We start from the raw sequence: 25,140 nt of genomic DNA, 5'->3' as shown, positions 1-25,140 counted from the left end.
CGCATTCACTCCAACTTACTCTTCAAAAACATTTTTTTACTTTATCAATCTGGCTACGACCTTTATTCCCGCCCATATAAAGGACTCTCAAAGGCGGAGGAGCGGCTTCTGCTTCGCCTGTAGACTAATACTGTGCTGTGCCCGGCAGCTCTCAAACACTTCGACCCTTCTTTCTCGGGCAGCTGTCCCCACTGAGCGGAGAAGTCTTCGGACATCTACTACATGGTGTGGGCCTGCCCCTCCAACCTTTCTATTTCCCCTCACCCCAACCAAACCCGAGAGGACTGGGAGGCGACCCTGATCGGCTGCTCTGACCTGCAGGCCCAACGGGTCTTGGTCACGCGAGCCTGGCCGGCGGCCGACGCCACTGGTGTCCCGAACTAGAGACCTCCACCTAGTACTTCTGAGGGCTGGCCCCATCTGGGCCAGCTCATGCGTAGCCTCCTGAAGTGTACCCGTCCATAAATGTTTTGTACCACCACCACAACTCCAGGTTTAACCCGAGCTAAACCACAGCAAATGTTTTATGTTAACTGTTAAATAAATCTATGGACACACCTCTCATGCAGTAGTATAACATTTTTTTGCGTTTATCATGTTTCACAGCTTCAAAAACTTTATGCTATTCGAAACATATTGTTGTAGTGTGATATATGGACTTGTTTTTATGCCTTCAGTAATTTTATTTTCAATAAGGCAGGCTATAGGTACCTCCAGCTTTGCGATATGAACACTGTGTTCATGCACACTTTCTCGCAGCATTTGCGTTCGATCTTCATGTATCTCTAATATGAATCAAATAAAAGTTTCTCTTGTTGGTAATGTTGCTCAATTGCCAGTGCGTATGTATTCTTCATGGTCGGTTTTCCGGCTTGTGTTTTACTCTGTTATCGTTTTGTTTAGGAGATGTTGGCGTATACTTACACGAGCGGTGGTTGGATTGAACGGTCAGTCGTATGCCGACGCCGTGCTTCATCACTGCTGTTACTTCTTTGTTCCTGTGCCGCTTCATTGTTTCAACACCCAAAATGTTTTCACTCTATGCCCAACAAAGTGATTCGCCTGATAGAAAGGAGCAGCATTGGCTCAGCATTCTTCGCAGTAACTCAGGCGCTCCGTATTATTCAGCGTGCCGGGAAGAAATATGAATCGGAGAAAAAAAAAGTGGAAGGCGTTTAACGTAGTTAAATTGAGTAGACGTGCAGAAGCAGGTATTCAATATTTCATTCCACCATACATGTGAGCTCCGCCTGAAGTGAAAGATGCTTTATCGTTAGTGGGTTAATGCCCATATATTCAGAATTGTATATTTTGTACGTAACATTAACCCATCGCGGCGAGTTCTCATACCACTAGCGCAGTGGCGCAGCGGTTAATCGATGCTCCACTGCACAAGCAGGAGGCTGTTTCTATCACAGCCACCGGTAGGGACTTTGTGACCGATATTGTTCTTCCCGAGAAACCTTTCGCGACCAAGCATTAATTTAGCTGGCAGCTGCCAGGGCAGGTTTTGACGACGCCGCAACGTTACGTCATCTAACTGGTGCAACACCCTCCTCCCATTGACTACAGCTGCCGCGACACTCCTCCGAATTTATCCGAGCTTCTTTTCATTGGCCGCAGCTTGCACGACGCTCCTCCTAACTTGCCTGAGCTTACAACAGCTTACTCGGTTAAACTCGGGTTAGTTGAGAGCTGAACACAAGTAAAGATGGCAAGATTTTTGATCTGAATTGGTATTTCTGAAGTTGTGTTTCACACTAATATTTACCATTTGGGATAGTCATGGATATCTGAGTGAACCGGAGACTTTGTTCTGGCTCCGCAGCTCACAGGAAAGTACCATGGCTACATTTGTTTCATTAGAAGCTACGAGAAGTATCTATTATATATGAAACCAGCAGCTGGTGTTAATTCTAGCTTCTGAGACGCGATAACCATCCGCGGAAGTAATCATTTCCAAGATCGACTCAAGCTCTAGCCGCATCGGAGACGCCGACTATAGCTAAAAAGGCGAGTCACGCCAACATGACCTGCCCACCGGATTGTGAGCAAACTGCCCACCGTGGCAGCGAGGTTAATGAGTGGTTGCTCCCGAAGAGCAACCTGGGCCACACAAGGCCCCGCGGTGGAAGCACAGGTCGCCGCAGGGCAGTGGAGCATCTATTAACCGCTGCACCACTGCGCAAGGTGTGGTACGAAGACACCCGATGATCTATGAATGCAAAGTAGAGAATAACCAATTCCGCTTATATGGGCCCTACTCGTTAAGGCTATCTCGTCATACCCTTAAAACGGAGCTTAGGTATCCGCTGCACATATTAGATCAGCGATGCGGAAAAGGGGAAATGTCCACGTCTTGTGTGCCCATTAGCGTTATTATAAATCGGCTGTAGATAAGCGTGTTCAAATTTGTTTTCCAGTCACGCATCCCAAAGGCAGTTCCTGACAACTGCCGGAGTAAAGAGGATTGTTGTTCAGGCGTGGTGCACAACCGTCTATTAGTTTTCAGCTTACTGGAGGATGCATTGCTAATGAAAACATTTATTAAACGCACTACCTTAAGAACCAGGTGTAGCACGAGTGGCGATTAATGAGGCAAAGCAGATGCATTCAATTTTGCTGCTATGCAATTTTTTTTTTCTCATTTGCGGGTGTGACGAGACTCTAACCCACATTTTTTGTCACTGCCCTGCCTAAAGCACCGAAAGGCAGTCTCTCAGCGGTGCGCTGGAGCGCCTAGATCCTCGCCCATGACAGAAACGAAGATTCTCGGCCACTGGCCCCGGTGATCGTCGGCGGGGAAGGCCTCCAAGGCAATGCTCCGCTTCTTGCGAACTTCCGGCCTGCTCGATAGGCTGTGACTTGAACGAACAGTGACATTTTAGAGTGACTTCAATTTTCTGCTGCTCTCTTTTCTCTTTTTTTTCATGCCCTCACTCCTTTCCCCCCGTGTAGGGTAGCAAGCCGATTATTCTTCCGGTTAACCTCCCTCCCTTTTGTCTTCTACCTCTTCCTCCTCCTCAATTTTTTCTGACCTCTATGTCGCGCTTGTACGAGGATAGCGCACGCATAAATTTTCTAAGCTACCGGCACTTCTCATTCTTGCGCTTGTAACGGCGGGATTGTTCCGTTTATCTACAACGCAGTGCCATACTTCTCTGCAGGCTCCATGTGCCCTGGGGAGAAAATGACATCCTACTTGGGCTGTGCCCAATCACTCACCTGTCGGGGATGCTTATGACCTTCGTTGGAGTGCTGGATGGCGCCACGTGCGCTGTCACGCCCATCAGGATGGCCCCCCTGCACATAATGGACGCTGTTGAAAAGTACAAGGTAGCGCTACAGAAGATCTCACTCTCAATGTGCACAATTACTTTGAGACACATTGCGCGAGATGACGCGCTGATCTTTCTTACAATGTAGAAGTAAATAATAGTACTCGTATTGTTGCGCAATAGACCTTTCCGCGTCTGTGTCTTCGTGGAGTATAATGTGTTATTCGCCTTCTTCATTGCTCATCATCATTTAAGAAGCTTAATTCATAGCTACAAAGGTAGCTAGTTGGATCTGCATCTTCAAAGCATCGGCGCGCTGTACTTAACTAGGAAAGGGAACACGAGACGACACACGTAACGTGTCTGAACTTCCACTGTTTAGTAGTAGCACAGTATACGAAGGAAGGAAGAACGATATGTTACGGTTATTGTTTATATATGCGTTTAGCAAAACGTTCAGTTGGGCGAGTTGGTAGATATTCATGATGTAAACAACGCGAACTACAAGGGACAAGAAAAGAAGAGACACAGGACGAGCGCTGACTCGCAACTAAAAGGTTTATTCACTGTAACCTTCATATAAGAAGGTTTCAGTGAATAAACCTTTTAGTTGCGAGTCAGCGCTCGTCCTGTGTCCCTTCTTTTCTTGTCCCTTGTAGTTCGCGCTGTTTACATCATGTTTATATATGCGATTACCGAAAAAGGATGTACAAAAAAAATGACAAAAATGCATAGCCAGGATGAGATAAGTAAATCAAGAATCCGAAACATGTTGCTCCCCATTCTCTATAGCAGTGCCTGTCAGCAATTCTGCTTCACCTCGCGTCAACAATATAGACGCATCGCTCACGCATTCCTCAAATCTAGCTAGTGCTATCTCAATGCCTCGTAAATTCATCTTTCAGTTAGATGTCTGAAAAGCCCGGTTATACTGAGCGACACGCCTAGTCACGCTGCCGGGTGGCGACTCTGGCCGCAGTTCCTTTGGTGTTCCCGCAGTCGGGTGTTTGCGCATCTCTCGGCCTGCCCCACGTGTCTTTTGCCAAAATCGACATTGAAAAGAAGATGCTATAAGGGGCTCTGAAAGGGGCCCTCAATAAAGTTGTAAGCCGGGGATGTTAAAGGACGCCGCTTCGTGGCTATGCTCCAGCTAGAATTTTGTAGAAGCTGGGTTACGTTTTGTCAAATTTTAGGTTCCCACATAATCACGGCTTTCTTTTTCCTCTCACCACTTTTTGCGCGCTGAAATGTCAGCACTCTTCCGCCGGTCGCATCCACTCGGCCTTGCCGCCAGCATGCAAACGTGCTGCTGAAGTCTCCGGTGCGGCACAACTTCCTGACCCGCCTGAGTTGCCCGGCTGAGTCGCCGCGACCATAGGAGCTGCGTGACATCTGAAAGAGTTGGCAGAGCGACCCAGTGATAGCCCTGTGCTGCTAACGTACGAGCGGCAGATGACGCATTGCACGCGGATTCGGGCGAACTCCTGGCACCGTTGGTTGCCGTAAAGCGTAGAAGCTCGATTGTATTGTAAATTATAGGCTCACTTTTGAGGCCTCCTGCGCAGCACCGACGCTCGGTAGCCTGTACTTTGCATAATAAAAGCATTTTATATCTAACCTCGAGCATTGTTTTCAGGGACCTTTTATGCAATTAACCCAGCCAGAAGATAAGTAGACGACGAATACCCAAAAGACGAAATTTATTGTGGTATCTTATATTCGCAGAGCATCACACAGGCTAAAAATTTCTGGGAGACAGGAAACACCCGTCGTTTTTCAGCCCCACAAAACCTGATTTTGATGTGTAAAAAACTGAACAGCGTTCATAGAAAGGAGAGGGTCAGCATCGCGTGTGGAATCGACCATCAGCAGAAGATCACGAAATGTGACCTGCTTTTTTGCATCATTCCTCTCTAATTTAGCGAAAGATATTGGGCTGAGAGGTAATTAAACACGCGTCTGAGGTACCACCAGAGGAAATGCACCCAGATCAACCACCCAGGCAACTTGGCTAGGTCTGGGGAACATGACAAATATTATAATTAGTAATTTTGTGATATGTGCTAGCTGTTTAGTTCACGAGCTAGTTCAGGCACCTTTAAGAACGTCAGCTCCGACACATGCGCCATCACTACTTGGCTGAATCTCTGTATCCGCCTCTGCGCAGGCAACGGCAACCATATTGTTCCCGTCCCAGCTACAAGACTTGGTGCGCGAGATGCAGCGAACAGGCCGAGGCCTGCCCAGTATGCGGAGCATCGCCGTGGGTGGAAGCGTCCTCCCGACATCTGTGGCCGAAGCAGCTAGCCAGGCATTCGTCGGTATCGAGAACTTGCTGCAAATATACGGCATGACCGAATCTTGTGGCATTGTTACCTGTCAACCGATAACTGGCAAGCCCCACACCGCCACTGATATTGGTTTTCCCGCAACGATGGTTCAGGTCAAGGTGCGTTCATGTTGTGTGCTCCCAATAGGAGCAGGCTCTTTGATGGCATGGTATCGCAGATCTTTATGCGATAAAATAACCGCGCATTTGGCTCAGAAGCTTAGTGATGAATCTCAGACAAGTGCTGTTCGCTCTCTCGTGAGTGCGTCCGCTTGATGAAGCAACAAACATGGCGGCACAGAAAAGAGCTGACCTTCGGTTATATGCCCTCATGTATTCGGTGCAGCTTCCTTGCGAAAATAAGCTGTGTTAGAGCAGTTTCATCCGAGTACATTAACCATAAAGTTTAACCCTAAAATTACGTTATACTTACGCAAGCGATTGCACCGACGGGCCGGTACGCGGGCGCCGCCCCTGGAAGCAGGTAATCCAGGAAGTGACGGGTGACATTTTCACAGGCAGTACACAGTACCAGCCTGTTTTATTTTTTTTGGCGGAATATATGAGATGAGACGTTAAAGCGGAAACGTCATTTTTAATTGCCGATATCTTCGACCTTACTGAACCTTGCACAAAATTTCTGCTGTGGATGGCAAGTGATGGAATACCTAGTGCTGGTGTGCTTTACTTAACCTTGTAAAAAAAAATTCAGGGAGGCACTTTGTTAACCTAAAGTGCGGTGAGGCGAAAGCCTTAAGCGCGGTGAAGCTGCTTGTGTCACTGATGTGTGGTTAAGGTTCTAAGCTTCGCCTCTAAGAGCGGAACGCGGCAGCGTCTTGCAACGCTGCCAGAGAGTCCACAGAACGCCATCGCCAGTTCGGCTCTACGCCTTGCTACTCGGAAAATTGGTTTTTGAGGAAAGGAAATGTATCGTCTCGCATATCTCAGTGGACACCTGCACTTCGCCGTAACGTGAAGGGAGGAAGATGGGAGTGAACGAGGACACCGCATTCACTAGACGCGCCTTTGTTCATTCGAAACCATCGAGCTGGCGTGGCGGAGTGGTAAGCGTGCTCGTCTCGAACTCCGGAGACCCTGGTTCGGTTCCCCAACTCGACCAATTTCCTACTCGGTTTTATTTATTTCTGGTCTGACTAGAAAGGTTAATTAGGCTAATTGGTTAAATAACTAATTAACTAAACTCAGTCGCACTTACTATATCATCCCTTTAATTGGTTGCATGGTTACTAGCCAAAGTACGATTGGCCCCGTTTGAAATTCGCGCACGGTAACGTCACGACCATTTCGGCCAATTGAAAAGCGTGACATTTCTGTCGACAGCTCCTGCTTAGAACGATGAGGCGTTAAAGGCTTCCGCTTTAATGTCATTGCGTAGCCCCTCAATAGCTGAGAAATGGCATCGCCACAGACGATTTGACAATTTTGTGCGGCAAAGGCTGCTTCCTGTTGCGTTTAATTATTCCTCTCTTGCACCAGTCATCATCGAAATTTATCCAAAACTGTTATAAATGAATCACTCCTTGCCCAGCCAGTCGTTAAATCTACAATTCCTGACAACATAGACTACAGCTGCGACATGTCTCCACTAGTCCCGATATTTTTCTGCTTAAACCAGATTGTTGTTTATTTTCCGGACTCCTAAGAAATTACTCCGGTATTATTTTTGGTACCAAACCAAAAATTTATTTCTCATTCAATACAACGGAATGAAGAGCACAGGGACAAAACCTTGTGAGAAGACAGCTTGGCAGGGCCCCTGCGCCCATGCCAATTTTTGGTATACAGTGCAACAAAAGGATCGTGAAGTCATGTACTGAAACAATATGACATTGTTATGTCAATCAAAAAGAAATGAGGTAGTCTTTGTCAAAAGTATGCAGCCCGAGGGATCCGCTTCTGAGCACTGCAGAGCGGCTGCGCTTTCATACTGAGGGACCCCAATTTCAAGAAGGCCGGAGGAATTTAAGTCATCGACCCTACCAAGCTTAGGACTGTCAAATGTGTTCAAAAGCCCCGCTACACGGCTTGGACGCCAAACCTTTGGCTGCATATTATTGACCAAGACTGTACATAAAGGAAAAGAAAATGCTACAAATATTAAGCAGTTCCGACTACGAGTAGAGAGCGGTTGCAAGCACACTTGTTCAAAGTTCGGCAGATAGGCCTTATTTCGGCTCATTTCATCCACTTTTGCATCTTTTGAAATGAATTTATTCACAAGCATGATTATACGATTGTTAATTCGGTTTCGTCCATGGCCCGTCCTAGAAAACGGAACTAACCATGATTTCTAGTTGTGAAGAGAGTACTCTACGTCAGGACGTCGCTTCAGATAAAACAGCGATAAACACGTCTTGTTATTAAACTTCAGGAATGTCTTATACCGTGTTATGAACCGGTATCTGTTAATTCAACAAACGGTAAAACCTTTTACATTTCAAAAAGAGGCATTCAGGGTGCACCCCACAACTTTACGGACGGAATTCTTCAGTAGTGGTGGTGGTGGTGTGACACGTTTTTATTAAAACAGCCTTTCTGCTAGGCGTTAGATAGGTCCTGGGCCAAGGTGACGAGGGCGCGTTGCAGTTTTAGATCCAGGGAGGCGAGCCAGATGGGCCACGGTGAGAAGGGGAGGGGAGAATAGGGGGGGACTCGAAGGCTGCCTGAAGCTGTGTAAGGCAGTGTTCTATGTCTGCATATGGGTGTGGACAGTTTGGGCATTGTGGTGTGGAAGAGTACCGGTACAGATGAAGTTTGGCTGGTGTATGTAGGAGATTAAACTATATTCGGCGAAGAATGCGAGCTTCACGAATCCACAAGGAGCGGTGCGCACATCACCGGCGAGCGGTGATGTGCGCACTCTTAAGCCCCACCTCGATGGACACTTCCGAGGCGTACGGGCGGAGCGCCTACGCGCACGGGCGTACGCTGGAGCCTGTCTGCGCATGCGCGAGGCGCTACGCGCGAGCAGGCGCGAGCGGGGCGCAGATATCTGTGCATGTCAGATATCGGCGCCTGCGCACGGGCGCTAGCGCGCGCGTCGGAAGCGGGGTCCGGTTGACAACAATCGGAGGACCGCGGGGCTCTCGAGGACTCTTTTCTTCATAGCTTCGTGTTCCCCGAACTTTTCTTCGCGGTTTAATTCGTCCTTTCAGCGCCCCCCAACCATGTTTTGTTCACGGCTTGACATCCTTTCAGTCGGCTCGGGAGGGGGAGCGAGCCAGCACCAGGAGCATGGAGGTGAATGCCAGTTTTCGACGCCCGTCGCGGCGCGTGCTGGGCGCGCAGGCGCTTCGCGTGTACGCCTGGGAAGTGTCCATGGAGGTGGGGCTTTAAGGCCCAACTCCATCGTCGCTTTTCGGTGTGCGCGCGCAGCGCCCGCGCGACTAGCACGCGCCGCGACGAGCGTCGAAAAGTGGCATGCATCTCCATGCTCCTGGTGCTGGCTCGCTCCCCCTCGCGAGCCGACTGAAAAAATGTCAAGCCGTGAAGAAAAGATGGTTGGGGAGCTGAAGGATTCCAAGAAAAATTGAGGGAACCTGAAAGAGCTTTCAGCCGTGAAGACAAGAGTCCCCGAGAGACCCGCGGTCCACCCATTGTCGAAAACCGTACCCCGCTTCCGACGCGCGCGCCAGCGCTCGCGCGCAGGCACCGATATCTGGCATTGTCGGATGCGAGCGTCGTGGACGCGCTGGGCGGCGGCCGACGCGTCGCGCATGCGCAGACCTGTTCTGGCCGACACGGGGGCCCCAAGCGCGCAGGACGCGCGCCGAAAAGCGCCGATGGAGTTAGGCTTTTAGCGTCGGTTTACGCTTAGTCGATGCCGTGTTAGGACTTAAACGACTTGCGTTGTCTGGACTGGACTAGCGGACTAGCGGAGGGTTAATATTCCTTCTTGAGGACGGTTGGTGCATTTTTTTCTTTTTTAAGGTGGCGGTTCCACTGCCGCCATCTTGCGAGTAGTTCATATTCTGCCACCAGGCTACGACACTGATCCATCACTGAGAAAGTGTCTACCCGTCTTGCCCCCAGCGACCCGAGACTGGTTTTGGTTGAGATGTTGAGATACGTGTCCGGTCCTTTCTTGACCCGTGCACTCAAGCTGCGTGAAGGCTTTTCTTTTGTTGCTGCGCCTGCCTTCAGAGGATTACAAACGAACCACGGCAAGCCCGGCTGCTAGTCCCCGTCGTGCGTGGGGGGAGGTGTTGGCTGGGGTGGTTCCGCATGCTTCTTTCTCTGCCTGTCCCTCGCCAAAGCCAAAGAGAGTGGGGCTTCCTTTATTCGGACTATGGTTCCGGAAGGGTGAAGGGAAAAAGTTGGAGAGCCGGGGCAAAGAGGGTACCGTCTTTGTCCAAACGGCTTCAGAGGTGAGGTGATCCTTGTTCGGGATAAGGATGCCAGCACGGGAACAGAGGACCGTTTCCTTCTCTCTCTTGTTTAGCCTTGGCTAAATAGCCGCAGAAAGCTGTACCGTCGATGTTACTTTCTGGAGGGCCTCCTTTGAGGGAATGTGCCGTTTCGTTCTTGAATTTTACGCGACTACAGACTTTCCTGTTTTCAATGTCGTGACATATATTAGTGGGAGCAAAGAAAAAGAAAAAAATAATGCTGCCCAGCCCGCATCGCAAAAGGCACAACGTCGACACAGTGGAAACTTGGGAGAGTTAGTGATAATTGTCGACATAATTGCAAAGAGCAAATTAGTAAGTAAGCGAAAAGAGGAAGCGGACGCCAAAAATAAGGAAGGTGTGAAATAAAGAAAATTAATTATGCTTATGTCCCATGTATATAATTCTAGCGTTTTTTTTTTTTTCAATGAACCTTATAGTTGAAATCGGTGCCTTTCTTGTGTCCTTCCTTCTGCCCTCGTCTTTTGCGCGTTCAATCACTTCGTCACTGTTGATGCATAGTAATATTAGTAGTAGTCGGAACACTCCTGGTCTAGAGTGTAACCTGCTAACTATAGCGCTCAAAAAAAAATATATTTTTTTATCAAATGATATTGCATCTATGATAAGAAAACTATAACAAAGACAGCTATACAATTTAGTCAACGCTCAGCGTATGCCTGTCCAACCTTATAAACTATGCTTGGTAAAGAAAAAGGCAGAGAGAAGTGGGCAATTGTCAATTTCTGTTTACCCTTGAGATGAATCGACATTGCGCAAGAGACGTGAAATTGCTATTGAGAGGGTTAGCACCAGGGTGTCGAACCGGAACTGAACCCGAACCCGAAACCGGAACCGAACCCGAATTTTCGCCCGGAACCGGAACCGAACCGAACCCATATTTTTTTCGCCATCTTGGAACTGAACCCGAACCGGAACGATTCAAAGGAACCGTTCCGAACCGGTTCGGGACCGGTTCAGCCCCACTTTTTTTGCATCTAGGCATACGTCTTGTTTTCCGACAAAATGAGATGATCTATCGCATAGATTTACCCACCTGTAGCTGTGTGCGCTAGGAAGTGAGAAAATGATACCCAGTATATGCGACAGCAAACTTACAGGAGGTCTGCTGCCTGGGAAGAAGCCTAATAGACGCTTCTGTAATGTACTACCGCCAATTCTAAACATTTGTACATCAGGTTTATGCGAAATCTTGAGTTATTACTCCCCCCTTTTACATATTTGCGGAAATCTTTAATCAAAATGTTAGGACTGCTCTAACTCAATGAAGTACTAAAGGCACCAAACTTTTGCTTGCGTGCTTTCTTCTTTCAAACGATGCGTTAGACGTTGGTGTACATGGAGCACCGCGTGGTATTCACCAACACGCAATAAATAATTTATATTTCAATTTCTTCTTGACCCTGTTTCGGTTTCTCCAACATAACGATGGCTGTGACGTGTAGTGGAAGTTAGGTCACGTGAGGCGCTATAAAACGGCACTATAACTGCTGATATGTCGTTCGTTGTAATTATAATATAGGTCTTGAAGTCGGCTGATTTGAGTGCTACAGTAAGTCAAAACAACGTATCAACGTTTGTATTAGTTTTCCCGTGCCTCACGTGACCTAGTGTTGAACTCACGTCAAAGCGATCATTCGGTTGATGAAACCGAAACAGCATGGGAGAAAAAATTATTTTCTAAATTATTTAGTGGCAGTAGACGAATACCACACGGTGATCCATGTATTCTAATATCTATGGCCTCATTTGAAAGGGGAAAACACGCAATAAAACTGCGCGTTTATAGTCAATTTAGTACAGATTGAGAACGCCTTCCTTTTCTTTGCGTCATTTCCCACAAATAGACGAAATACTAGCACGAGGACCCAGCAGTGTTTTGATGGTGGTTTTTGAGGAAAGGAAATGGCGCAGTCTGTCTCACTTCTTGATGGACACCTGAACCGCACCGTAAAAGAGGGAGGAAGATGGGAGTGAAAGAAAAAAGAGAAACAGGCGCAGTAGGGGTGGGCTCCGGAATAATTTCTACCAGCTGGGGATCCTTAAAGGGCAACTGCATAGGTTATAGAAATCGACAAGCTTAAAAGGGTCGAATGTGTGAAAATTCCAGGTAAAGTATGCGAAGTCCTTTTGGCCCAGAATTTGAAACGGTGATGTAATCACCAATTAAAATTTCGACGGCCTTCAAGCTTCTCCGCAGCGCACAACGCTAAGTGGTGGACGCATAATGACGTCATCGAAATTATCCGTACATTTCTAACGCATAAACGCCTGCTTTGAAGGAAAAAAAAAACCAACGCCACCGAAGTCAAAGCCCGCCGAACGTTGTTTGAAGCGGGCAACGAGGCACGGCAGGGCGTTTCTGACGTTAGCAGTAATTTGAAATCATACCTTCCGTGACATCACACTGAACTTCCCCGCACTCCTTTGTTGCTTTGAGGAGAAGTGCAAAATTTAATCGTCGATTACGTCACTATTTTAAATGGCAGTGCAAAAAACTTAGCACGCTTTACCTTCAGCTATATAGACCAGATTTTTGAGCCTCTCCTGGGCGCGGCCATTTTGCACCGACTGGCGCGCCGCGGTGCGGGCGTTTCGTTGGGGACTGCGGGGCTGCGGCAGTTCCGCGGCCGCGCCTGCATATAGCCGCGCTTCGGGCGCTAAAAAAACATTGTCGAGCATACTTCCGCTGCGTGGCTGTGTTGCAGGAAGTATTTACGTTATCAAAGCGATAACATTGACGCGTTTTAATGACATTTAGTTTGACATTCAAGTTAATTGTGCCGGCGCTTAGAACGCGCTCGTGCTTAATCGAATTCCGTCTTGGTGCTCCACCGCAAAGAAACTTTTTATTCAATATCAAGAATTAGGTGTGCGGCTAGTATGCAGTTCCAATTCCCATGCACTCTTATTCCTTCCTGCCGGCCATAAAGCCCCCCCCCCCCCCCCCTTCCACAAACGGCTTTCTGGTCGCCGCGCCAGTTTATCAACAAATTACCGCTGTGAGCTCAACTGAGTCGCAGCGCCAACAGAAAACAAATTTTGTCATGGTTTATGCAACCTGGTGCATAAAAACGTACTTCCGCTTAATTTATAAAAGCTTGAATAGATATGAGCAGCTAATCCAGCTTTCACTAATTCCGAGGTCCGAAGTCGCGTTATTTTATTCAGGAGCTCTCGCCGCGTGTGAGAGCGTTGCGTAGGCGTTTGGCTAAGTGTGGAAAATGTAATGAAATCGCGCATATTTTCCTATGAATAATGTAGATACCGCACCGCTGCGGTGGCTCAGTGGTTACGGCTCTCTGCTCTGGCCCAAAAGACGCGGGTTCGATCCCGGCCGCGGCGGCCGAATTTCGAAGGAGGCGAAATGCTAGAGGCCCGTGTACTGTGCGATGTCAGTGCACGTTAAAGAACCCCAGGTGGTCGAAATTTCCGGAGCCCTTCACTACGGCGTCCCTCATAGCCTGAGTCGCTTTGGGACGTAAAACCTTAATAAACCAAACCAAACTAGTGTAGATACCAACAGAAGAAAGATACTATAGATAAACCTTTCCCCAGATACCTCTAACATGCGCGCGGAAAAAGCAGCTGAAATCGGTAGCGGTCGTGCTTACAATCCTCTGCATGAAATGTGTTTAATGGGAACAAGAGCAAGCTCAGCGCAAGGGTGCCGAACACGTACATGGTGATCGAAAACACGCGCTCCGTCGGGACAACCTTCAGTCTGCAGCTCGCCTATCCAGTTACTACTCCACTGAGTCAAACCAATAGATCTACATTCTGATGCATAAAATTATCATAGATGATATCGCACGTAAAAGGCGACGACAAACGACACGACAGCGCAGAAATCTGCTTAGAAGTGCCGGTTTCCAGTCCGTACACTACTTGGTCGACTACACTCGGATGTCACGTTAACGAGTAACTGCGCACAAGATAACCGCAGCACTGTCTGGAAGAGGGCAAATGTGAGTAGTGACTCACAGCACACACCCTCATACGTTAGCTGATGGAGCACAAAACGGCAGAAGCGAACACGTAAACACGCGTTCTATGCGCGGCGCCGGCGCGACCCGCAGTCCCTCGGGCCGCGCGCTCCGACAGATGGCGACTGGCGTCGAGAGTAGGCGCGCGTCCGCAGCCTGCGTGCGAGGGTAAAAAAATCTGGTCTATAGATTTGAATCCTGGAGTATCGCGAAATTCTCAAAAAGTGGCGCAGTTGCCCTTTAATATGCACTGGCATCGTGCAGCAGACGGTGCCTTTTGCGTTTCGCCTCCATCGAAACGTGGCTGCCGGGGCCGAGTTCGAACCCGGGTACACCGAATAAGTAACCGAGCGCCCTAACCACTGAGCAACCGCAGTGGGTAGTTCAACGTTTACTTTTGTAGGCGCTCATTGTCTTAGACAGCAAATTCTAAACAAAACCCCTCACGACGGGCCTGTAGGGCAATAAAGAAAAAAAATGGCTCAATGGCTGTGGAGCTCGGCTGCTGATTCCGAAAATACAAAAACCAGCGTGACGTCGAAAATCGCCAGCTGGTCTCCGTTAATCTGGAGCCTTCCACTACACCGTCTGTCATATAGCCCCAATGTCTACTCGACACGTTAAACCCGAGATATTACTAGTAGTATTACCAAAAGAAGGATGTATAAATTGGTGCAGCTTCTTTTTTTTTTTAGAATCCGCATATTCTTGTTTGCGCGCGACGGAAATAAGCAACGAAAGGCGGGTTCTTGGCAACGGTGGAGATGTACTAATAAGAAAAAAATTAAATACCGATTACACAAAAGGGCAATACGGAAATACATGCGCTCGCTGGCATGCGATAGAAAGGTGCTACGTCCAAAAAGATGCTACTGCGATGAAATGTAACTGCGATGAAGTGATTTCGTTATGCCGATTTGCTGAAATCGTTCTGCTTCTAAGAAAAAATTGCTGCCAGTCGCCAGAGCGCGGCTCGATCTTCTCTGTCTGGCGACTTATATCTACTTCTCGCAGTCATACTTCCCGTTCTTAGTGTCTGACACGACAGGCTTATGATTGTTAGCGTTTTTTTTTCGTAAAACGCTTGGGCGACTGACTATACGTTGAGCCTTCACAACAATCTTCCTCGGCTATATCGGGTACAGGAGGGTGATGGGGGGTGGGGAGATGGGTGAAAGTTTTGAAGGTGCATTTTTACCAGTGAAGGCCCTGATGTGCGCCCACCAGAGTGTACATCAAGGATGGAGGCTGCACGCACGCAGCGCGGTTATTTTTGGGAAAGCAAGCTATGCTGCTAACGCAATAAAAAGAACAACTAAAAGAGTACGCATCGTCTAACTTCTGACACCGAGCGGGATTCTTACTAATGGCGGCGCAACAGAAAACTCTGTTTACAGATGCTTTAGGCTATTTGGCTATCTTGTAGGCTTCTTTTTACGGTCAATGCATAGAATATTTGGAATCTCTCTGACCCTCCTCATGTCTTACTTGACCGCTTCGAATTCAGCGATCTCGGCATCAGGCCTCATGCCACCATAACTCCCTGCCTCCGCCCGCACATGAAAATTTCAGACGGTGCACACGTCATGAAAGGGGAACCAGTCAGGAGGTTGAACTTGCGCAGCATATTCCTCCTGCGTTAAAGTGCACTGTGTTCTGAACAGTGACCTCGTGGAACACGGTGGTTCTGCGTCCTATGAACACGAAGTGTTCGCACAGAATTCCGGAGCTTTTCATCGCAGACATAAATGTTATAGTGAAATGTATGATGTCAATGGGTTTTTTAAGAGACTGCTTAAGTATGTCCCAAAAGAATACAGCATCATGACAAAAATATCATTTTATTGCTGAAATTGTTTCTCGTTGCTCGCACAGGTAGAAATGCACTGACCACAGCACAAACGCCCCTTTGGCGCGAAGGTGCGTCCTAACATGTAAGGTCCATGTCTGAAGGGTGAAAGAGGTTTTTGTGGCCGATTGAAACTATAGTCGAGTCCACTTATAACAAACCTAACGGTCACCCGGGTACCATTCGTTATATCTGATGTTCGTAGCAAGTGCATTCTTCGTACAACAGCCAAATATAGTAAGGCCGCTAAAAGTGGCAATTATTTCTTATAAAGCTGCGTTATGCGTGTTTACTTGTGCAAAGCAGAGCCGGTCGCGGCTCTTTCCAGGCTATCTAGGGCGGTCATTTAATCCGCGTCGAGACCTTGCTGCCAACTATCAAATATAGGGACGGGTATAACTAATTATGGATGAAGTGTGCATGGCAACTGGTGGCAGGCCGGCCACATAAATGAGATTCCTGACAGTAGGGAGAGCTCGCACTTGGTATTCAACGTCTTCGTCTCAGCAGGCGCTTCTGCGATTTTGTGGTCCGCAGGAACGTAGTTATCCGAGGAAACATCCGGTCGGCTACGGATCAACGAAGCTTTGCCAGAAATCTGCAGGCATATGGCCACGTGTGTTTTCGAGCTGCTTGTGTCGTTCCTGGGCCGATGCAGCGACGAAGTAGCGCAGCGCTTGTGGCGCAGAATGCATCCGTTGAACTGTCCGCTATATGACAATGCCTGCACATGGTAGCAGCGCAAACGATGCAGACGACTGGGCAGGCTATGCATACCACGTAACTGGCATGGCCAGCAAGGATTTCAGAAATATCTAATCGCTGCTGTTAGTTGATCCGCGACCATGGCCAGTAGCTTCGCTTTTGACGATGCCCCTTTCTCACGCGCACCGCGCTTCTTCTACTCGAGATGCTTTGCCGAGCCGGCGAACGCGTAGGCAATGATTGCAATCGTTGGCCATCGACGCGGGTTTGGCCGGCGGTTACTTACTATTTCAATAGAGAATTATAGCATATTATTACCGTGTTTACTTTAGCGTTTACAGTGTTACCGGGCGCCGGACTTTCCGGTTAGCGTTGCGCACAGCAGTGCCGCCTTTTAATTGTTGTCATATTCGTTCCGGGGCGGTGTCGTGAAGGTTCAGAGGCTTGGTTTGGTTTATGGGGTTTAACGTCCCAAAGCGACTGAGGCTATGAGAGACGCCGAAGTTCAGGGCTCCGGAAATTTCGACCACCTGGGGTTCTTTAACGTGCACTCACATCGCACAGTACAGGGGTTTCTAGAATTTCGCCCCCATAGAAATTCAGCCTCCGCGGCCGGGATCGCGCCCGCGTGTTTTGGGTCAGCAGTCGAGCACCATAACCACAGAGCCACCTCGGAGGCTAAGGTTGAGAGGAGCTATTTCATCTGCGTGCTTAGCGGAAGAACAACCTCTACAATCTCGCGGTACTTCACCACGCCACCTCGTTCGCTATAACCGAGTGGTGTGGCCTGAGTTGTTCGCTGTTACTGCGATGAATTTCCGTTGCCCTTATGCATATTTTCACGGTAGCACCACACCCGCTTATAATAAGCGAGCGTTCGCTATATCTGCGGCCATTAAAGTGGGCTCCACTGTACATCCGCTGACTTCGCTGACTTCGCTGACTAGTATCAAGAAAGTCTAGGTAAGGCTGTAGATTAATGACTAGAGGAAGTAATGACCGATCACAACATTTGTCATCTGCCTTGTGGAGAGGCCATACAGATAAGTAAAAGCGAAGAGTGAGAAAACCCAACGAATCAGCACTTGTGAGCATGTCCAGAAAAGACAGGCGAGCACTTAGCACTATTAAGCACAGCTGCCAGAAAGGGGTTGTTTTTAGTTTTGAAAATAAATGCTCGAAACAAGTTGGTGGACAAATGATGCACGCTAGATTACCCACTCTATCACTTTATCAAGGGTGCAAAAAATTCTGCTGACGCAAATGTTGCCTTTGATAGCACCCCAGGAAAAAAACAAACATTCTATCACAAACAAATTTCTTACTTTACTATAGTGAGCAGCCACGATAAGCTAAGATTTCGAACATACTGAGCTATAGGGGCTTGGGATATATAACATGAGTCACAAAGGCGATGTCGAATAGGTGATTTAAATAAAATATGGTTGGTAAGTTCTGAATGTTAGGGACAGCCAGTGCTAACACTAGGCTCTCGTTGGGACGTATGTACATAGCCGATTTTAATTAATTTTGAGTTCCTTTCATTCTGCGGCTCTTCCCGTACATTCGTCTTTTTGCTGCGGGCAGTAAATAAAATGGGTAAAGTGAGAACACCACGCATTAAACAATTTTTTCGTGCTCAAGTAACGCAGTAAACACGACAAAAGGAAGAGGGGCGACGACTCGAGCGCTGACTAACAACTGGTTATTTTATTCTGGGAAAAGTATATAAAGGCGAAGGACACAGGGAACAACCCCAAAAACAGAACAAAGGTTAAAACTTAAAAACCATACTGCGCATGCACATCACAGTCGAGTCGTGACGTCTTTTTCAACGAAATTCGAATAGTATCTTCCATAGTAGACGGCACCCCCCTCTCTCCTGGACCTCGCTCAATGCCAAGAAAACCTGACTCCATATCCACCAAATCAATAGATGGTGAAGCAACACACTCATCTGCTTCCTTCCTGATCCCATTGGCCCCGACCAACTCCCTACAAATGCAAAGAGGGTTATTAAACAGGACACTTGTCTTATCTACTGGGGGAAGCAATCGTTGCACTCGCTCCAATGCAAAGCCAAGTTGTACGACACCGCTACTTTTATTGCGAAAGCAATATTACTCGCACTTTCAAGCTTTCGCGTGACCCGGCCGCAGTTACGTTTGACCTTTAGCGCAGTGAATAAGGGCGACCAACACGCTCCTTCAGATAGCCCGGCTGCAGGCACGGTGTGTGTTTGCCGCGCTGCGCACCTGTGGCGCTACTGCCGCTATGACGTCATACCAGCTGTAGATTACGTTTTCTTTCTCTCAGTCGCAACAACATCAAAAACAAAATATAAAAAATTGGCAGAGGCTTAGCTTGGTTAAGCCCGGTAAGTTGCGAAAGCAATAGCCCTGGCTGCGCCTGGTTTGGCTGGTCACGTAGAGCGAGCGCCTCCCCCACGGCAGTGGCGCGTGGAGGATTCGCTGGGACGATCGCCACGAGCCGAGTTGGGGCCCCGCTTTTCCGCAGCTGGTATGACGTCACACTTAGGTCAAGCTAAAGGTCAATGGTGGATTCTCCGGGACGACGGCCAAGAGCGGAAACCTCGAGCAGTATTGCTTTCGCAATAAAAAAAATTACCGAAGACGCTTTGAGTCGTCGCGCAGCGACGGCCTGTATCCACGCGTGACCTGTAGACGCGGCGCACTGCGTTTCTTCAGTTGGAGGCGCTGCGGTTTTGCTTTCGGAACCTACCAGGCTTAACCAAAGCTAAGCCCCCGCCAATTTTTTTCGCCCATCTGTGATGTTCGAACAAATGCTCATTGCTTCCCCATTTAGAAAGACAAGTCTCCTGTTTAATCACCCTGATCGAATTTGTAGGGAGATGGTGGAGGCCTTTATGATCAGGAAGGAAGCACATGAGCGTGTTGATTCACCATCCATAAATTTCGTAGATAAGGAGTTAGGCTTTCTTGGCAACTGTGTGAGGTCCAGGAGATAGGGAGTGCCGTCCACTATGGAATATAGTCTTCGAATTTCGTTGAAAAAGTTGTCGTTACTCGACTGTGATGTGCATGAGCAGTAGGGTTTTTAGTTTTTATCATTGCTCTCCTGTTTTTTGGATTGTTCACTGTGTCCTGCGCCTTCATATACTTCTCCGAGAATGTAAAAACAAGTTGTTAGTCAGCGTCTGTGTCGTCTCCAGACTTCCTTTTGTCCTGTTTACTGCGCTGTTTAATCATGAAACCAAGCAGCGCAGGTAATCGGACCAGTATTGTAAATGTATTGGCATAGGCCGGCCCTACAATGGACCAATGTGAAACCATCTATTTCCAATACTGGGCCAAATACCTGCGCTGCTTGGGAGCCCTTACCAGCTGGCCCAGTTTTATGTTCTCGAAAACAAATCTTTGCATTTTTTATTTTGTATAGCGATGTGGAAGAACAAAGAAAACGCATAGCAAGGTTGACTGAAACCCATCTGCGTTTTAATTTTTTTTGTCCTGAACCCGAACCCGTTTGAACCGGTTCGAGACGGTCCGAACCGGTTCGAACCGGAACGGAATGTCCCTCTGGAGCCGAACCCGGAACTGAACCCGAAGGGCGTGAACCCGAACCCGAACCGAACCCGAAAAAATGCCGGTTCGACACCCTGGTTAGCACCGCATGGTGTCGGAATGTGTTTACCTCAGAAGCAAATATTCGTCGTACATGCGGCGGCACCTTGCAACCAGTTCCGATCAACTTCGACGGAATTTTGCCAAGGCTCACAAAAATGCAGTATACAGATGCATACCATTCACGAGGCGGACTCGAGACTTTTTTATAGACATTGTACGAAGAAGAACGGGGGGGGGGGGGGGGCGAGGTGTGCAGGAATGCTGAAAAAAAAAAGGGGTCGGCTACAAAGCGATAGTTCTGTAGGCACTTAGGGCGACCCCCTCCCCTCTCTCGTTTGGACCCTCAACTGCGTGCTCTTATTCATTTTAGACGTACGTCTTTCTTGTATCCAGTTTGCATCATTAGGTTGCTTATTCCCTCCAGAATTTTCCATCGCGTGCTGAAATGTATATCTTTCTAACCTTGCGTCGATTTGCCTCGATTTGGTTGGATCAAAGATTGAAAAAGTGCGCCCGCTTATGTGTGTGTGTATGCGTGCGTGTCCACGCGCGCGTACCTGGAAACTGTAGGAACAGCTGCTATTTTCACACCGTCTATTGTCAGGAAACTATAGCCTCGTTTACATGAACCCGACTTCGGCGGGTCGAGCCAGGAGATCGAGTTGAGCAAGGTCAGCCCAACTTGACTGCATGTTTACATGAACTCGATTTTAGCGAGTCGCGACCGGTTCAACAGCAGCGGCACCAAGCGTCGAACGGCGCAGCGGGAAAGGGCAGTGGCAGCCGGGAAGATTGCGGCATGCACGGCTGCCTCGCAGGCGCTACGGCGCAAGCGAATAACAGGTTCGCATTTATCACCCCTCCTTCCACTAACCCAACTCAGACCGGTTTACGTGCTATCTGCTGTTGGGGTCGAGTGAGTCAACCCACCCCCTGCAGCGGAGTTGACTGGACTCGCTCCCTCGACTCCCGGTCCCGACTCGTTTACATGAACCCAGTAACCGGTTTTCAGCTCAAATCCTCCACTCAACCCGTCATGTAAACACCGCTTATAACGTGCTTGTAATCATTTTCCGAGAATTTCTTTTCCTGCGGCGCTAGTCTACCCCGCCTGCAGGAGGAGCGCGCAGCAAGGGGAGGGGGCGGTCCTTTGTGCCAGTTCCCGAAAAGGGGACTTCTCAGCACTATAGTCGGTTACAACCAAAGAACGAAGCGGCACACGCAACTCAGACAGAGCTCTCCAGCCAATCACGTCGATTTGTGTGGCTGTGCACGCAGCCAAGCCTGCGAAAGAGAACGAAGGAGTCGGCGCTTTGTCCCCGTGTCGCCGACGGTGGATGTCCTTTGTTCGGGATAAGGCTAAAAGAATAATAACGCAAAAAGAAAGGAAAAGATTTTGCTGCCCCGGCATCCGCCATCGTCTCTAGGCGCACCTGAGCAGGAGCAGGGGAAAAGACAGGGAGAAAGGCGAAGGTACTAGTAGGTGTGGTGCCCCCGTTTATTGTCTCAGCTGCACTGGCCACTAAAGGGGGAGGGGGGGGGGGAGAGAGGGCTGGGCTGCTCACCTTTCGCATAGATCCGCGCGAGAGCGTCTTTTTCGCAAAAGCGCTGAATGTTACAGGTGGGGTCATATTCGGCAACAGACGGTCGTGGCAGCTTCAGCCTCCACTGCTGTCGCGGCGCACCTGTGGAGACCGAACAGAAAACTTTTCGGTCGACGCGCTTGGCTGGGCGGTCTCCTTTGATGGGCATGTGCTGCTTCATTCTTGAGTTGTACCCGACTTATATACCACATGGATTCATTTCAGCGGTGGAACATGGCGCCCTCTGAACCACGGCATTCGTTTGAAAGATGTGCGAGTCTAGTTCAGGAAAACTGCACCTGCTCCATGGTTAGTGCTGAAATAGTGCAGCTGCAGCCGCCATGGAAGCAGATGATTGTTTGCGGGTTGTGATAAACGGCGGAGACTCAAGTAACTTTCACTCGTCGACAAGCTAGAACGCTGCTCGAGTTCTCCAAACAAACGGATTGAGGCTGGTTCATGGCAACATGTTATTGTGATGTGCGGTTTGCACATTTCTTCATGAGATACGAGAGGTTGGCTGCCGCTTATGTAGGCTGTAAACAGCTGGCTGCAATTCATTGGCATCGCAAAGGCTAGCGACGACCAGGCCTGCACTCGACCATCCGTTTTGGAAGCAGACAGTGCCAAACTGCGCTCAAAGTGCCGGAGCTAGCGGTACACACCCGCCGCACCGCCGCTGCCGCAGAACTTTGCCGAACTGGTGCATTGAGTGCAGGCGAATCGAGCGCTCTCCAACTTCCCCTCCACGGCGCTAGCCGGAACAACGAACCGGCAGCACGAAGCGAAAGCCTGTCTCTTCCCTTTCCTGTCGCTTTAGCAATGCCAAAGCTGTCCTCGAAAAATAATACGACGCCCAGAATGCGTTTCGTAGCGTCAGGTGAAAAAAATTGGCAGTGGCTTAGCTCTGCTATGCCTGGATATACGTAGCGTAAAGTGATCCGGTGTTTCGGCAGCACGTTTCGCCTTGGCTGCTCGACGGCAAACTGTCAGGCGACAACCTCGGGATCGGAAGAATTTACATTTTCAAGTCTTCTGCGCCGTTTGGCAGCGGCTCGACTCTCCTTAGCTTACCAGAGCTTACATGTTGAGCGCGACCGTCATTTCTCCGCGCACCCTCCTCGCGCATGCGCAGTAGCGCGCGGCGCAACTGTCGTAAACACGAGGTCACGCGTCGGAGAGGAGCGCACGCCGGCGGCGCCGGCAGCGAGGAGCTCACACCGGCTGTGGCGAGGAGGCGACGCACCGGCGGACCTGCGCCTCTCGTGACGTCACGCGGTTCTCACGCATGCGCATAACAGGCGGCGCACACTCGCGCAAAACTCGGCTCTGACCCGCGTAGTGTGGCTTTACTAGCTTTACGCTACAAAACAATCCAGCAAAGCAATATGGCGGAAATCTGCTTGGAAGTTCGACACACACTACATAGGGCAAAATCGAGGGAAACGTGCGAACATCGTAGAGGTATCGTTCCCTCTCGTGAACACCTCCTGATTGTAAATGTTTAGCAGCGCCACACTCGTTATTTTTTTGAACTGTGATTATTTAGTACACGTGCATGTGTGTAGATGGCGCTACTTACTAAATTTATCTACATTTATCGCATGTCGCTGCGTTATTGCTATTATTGTTTGTATTCTGTGGACTTTGTTCTTGGCAATTGTTACAAGTTGATTAAAGGAATGAGAGACCTACATTTTAAGAGTATATTTGCCAGAAAAAAAGAAGCCGCGGAACGTTTCAAGAGCTTGTGTCCTTCATGAGGAGAACAAAAAAGGTAGCTAAAATCAACTAGACATTGCGCATTCCCCAAAAGCCGTAGAGTAAAGGCGATGCTTAGCCGCGTAGAGCGAAGTATCAAGTTTCTTCACGCAAAATCTCAAAACTGCCACGCGCTGGTTACCTGAACAGTTTTGCATTCCGTTTTTAACTATTTCGAAAAAACGCTAACTTTGATCAGGAATAACTTTTAAACTAAACAAGGCAGACGGATGAAATTTTCAGAATGGAAGGGCGATTAGACGATCTCAAACTGTTCAAAAAGGCGCTGCAGTGCAATGCATATCCCAAAAGTTATTGCAGATTACATTGTTCTGTTTTCTATGCTTTTCAAACATGCGTGACTAATAAACTAATCTATACACGTACTTCTAAATGCTTAAATATGTTGATTAGCATCCGATCTCAAAGTATCTCGAAAGATATTTCTCTAGGTGCAAGAGGTTTTTCACAATTTTGCATTTCCTGAGACAAGTTGAGCTCAACTGCCAGTTTTCATCTTTGCGTTTTCTTTTACAGTTGAAACAAATTTGCAGCTACCGTTAATCAAAATGCATCTTTTGAAAGCAGAGAAAAATAGCTTTTCGGAGATATCTGAACCATATTTATGAAGCGAACGAGCGAGGTACAGTCGACGTACAAATATCACCAAAAATGGTTCCCGCTCACCGTCAGAGTGGGACCGCCACCTTAAAGCGAAAGCATTACTACTTGCACTTTCAGCCTTTGCCGTAGCGCGGCGGTGCCACCATTGACCTTTAGTTGACCTCTGTGTGACGTCATGTGTGACATCACGCCGAAGAGAAGGGCGACCGACTCGCGCCGTCGCAAGCCGCGGCGGTGCCACCACCGGCGCCGAACCGCTGCGCTCTCCGCTAGGAGCGCAACTAGTGCTTTGTGACGTCACGCCGAAGAGAAGGGCGACCGACTTGCGCCCTCGCAAGCCGCGGCGGTGCCACCACCGGCGCCTAACTCCTGCGCTCTCCGCTAGAAGCGCGATTGTGGCGTTACGCTGAAGAAATTAGGCTCGACTCACATCGCTAGAAAGCAGTAGCTTTGCCAACCACCAGCGGCTTAACATTGCTTCGTGATCTCGCGCCATCCGTGTGCAACGGCGGTGCACATGAACGGCGGCCTGACTGGACTGGATTGTACTGGACTGGATTGGATTGGATTAGAATAGATTATATTAGATTAGATTACATTAGAATACATTCGATTGGATTGGATTGTATAACATATGCATCGCCACAAGTCTAACCACAAGCACCACCACCAGCTACACTACCAGCTGAACCATGGCGTAGGTACGGATATTGCTTTTGCAATTACCGGGCTTATACAAGCTAAGCCACAGCAAATTTTTTTTCGAAACAACTTGATGCAAGTGAACCTCAGGAAAACAACTTCCATGTTATTTCACTCTCCTCTTATAATTATAAATGCTCCGCCATCGCTGACACTGAATAACTATGGCCTGCCTATCTCCGACACTTCCAAGTTTTGGGCGTCACTCTAGATGAGCACTTTGTTTCATTGCCAAGTTCTAACACTTGTGCATAATGTTTGTTCGGCATTCTTGTCTTAATCAAA

General features: G+C 48.6%; 1 protein-coding gene across 6 annotated transcripts in view; it reads left to right on the top strand.

The window, feature by feature from the left end:
• Positions 1–25,140, top strand: part of LOC149369481 (luciferin 4-monooxygenase-like) — a 112,028-nt gene that overhangs the window by 66,294 nt on the left and 20,594 nt on the right. For all 6 annotated transcript variants that reach the window (XM_089558855.1, XM_089558856.1, XM_089558857.1 and 3 more), the window contains 2 exons: positions 3,168–3,336; positions 5,446–5,727. In XM_089558855.1, the coding sequence (XP_089414981.1) occupies positions 3,168–3,336; positions 5,446–5,727 (451 nt within the window). The remainder of the gene's footprint in view (positions 1–3,167; positions 3,337–5,445; positions 5,728–25,140) is intronic.

This window comes from Amblyomma mixtum, chromosome 1 (genome assembly GCF_055824585.1).
Source record: "Amblyomma mixtum isolate Tamu chromosome 1, ASM5582458v1, whole genome shotgun sequence".
Lineage (NCBI taxonomy): Eukaryota > Metazoa > Arthropoda > Arachnida > Ixodida > Ixodidae > Amblyomma > Amblyomma mixtum.
Note: the sequence above shows the minus strand (reverse complement) of the source record. Positions and strands in the feature narration are given on the sequence as shown.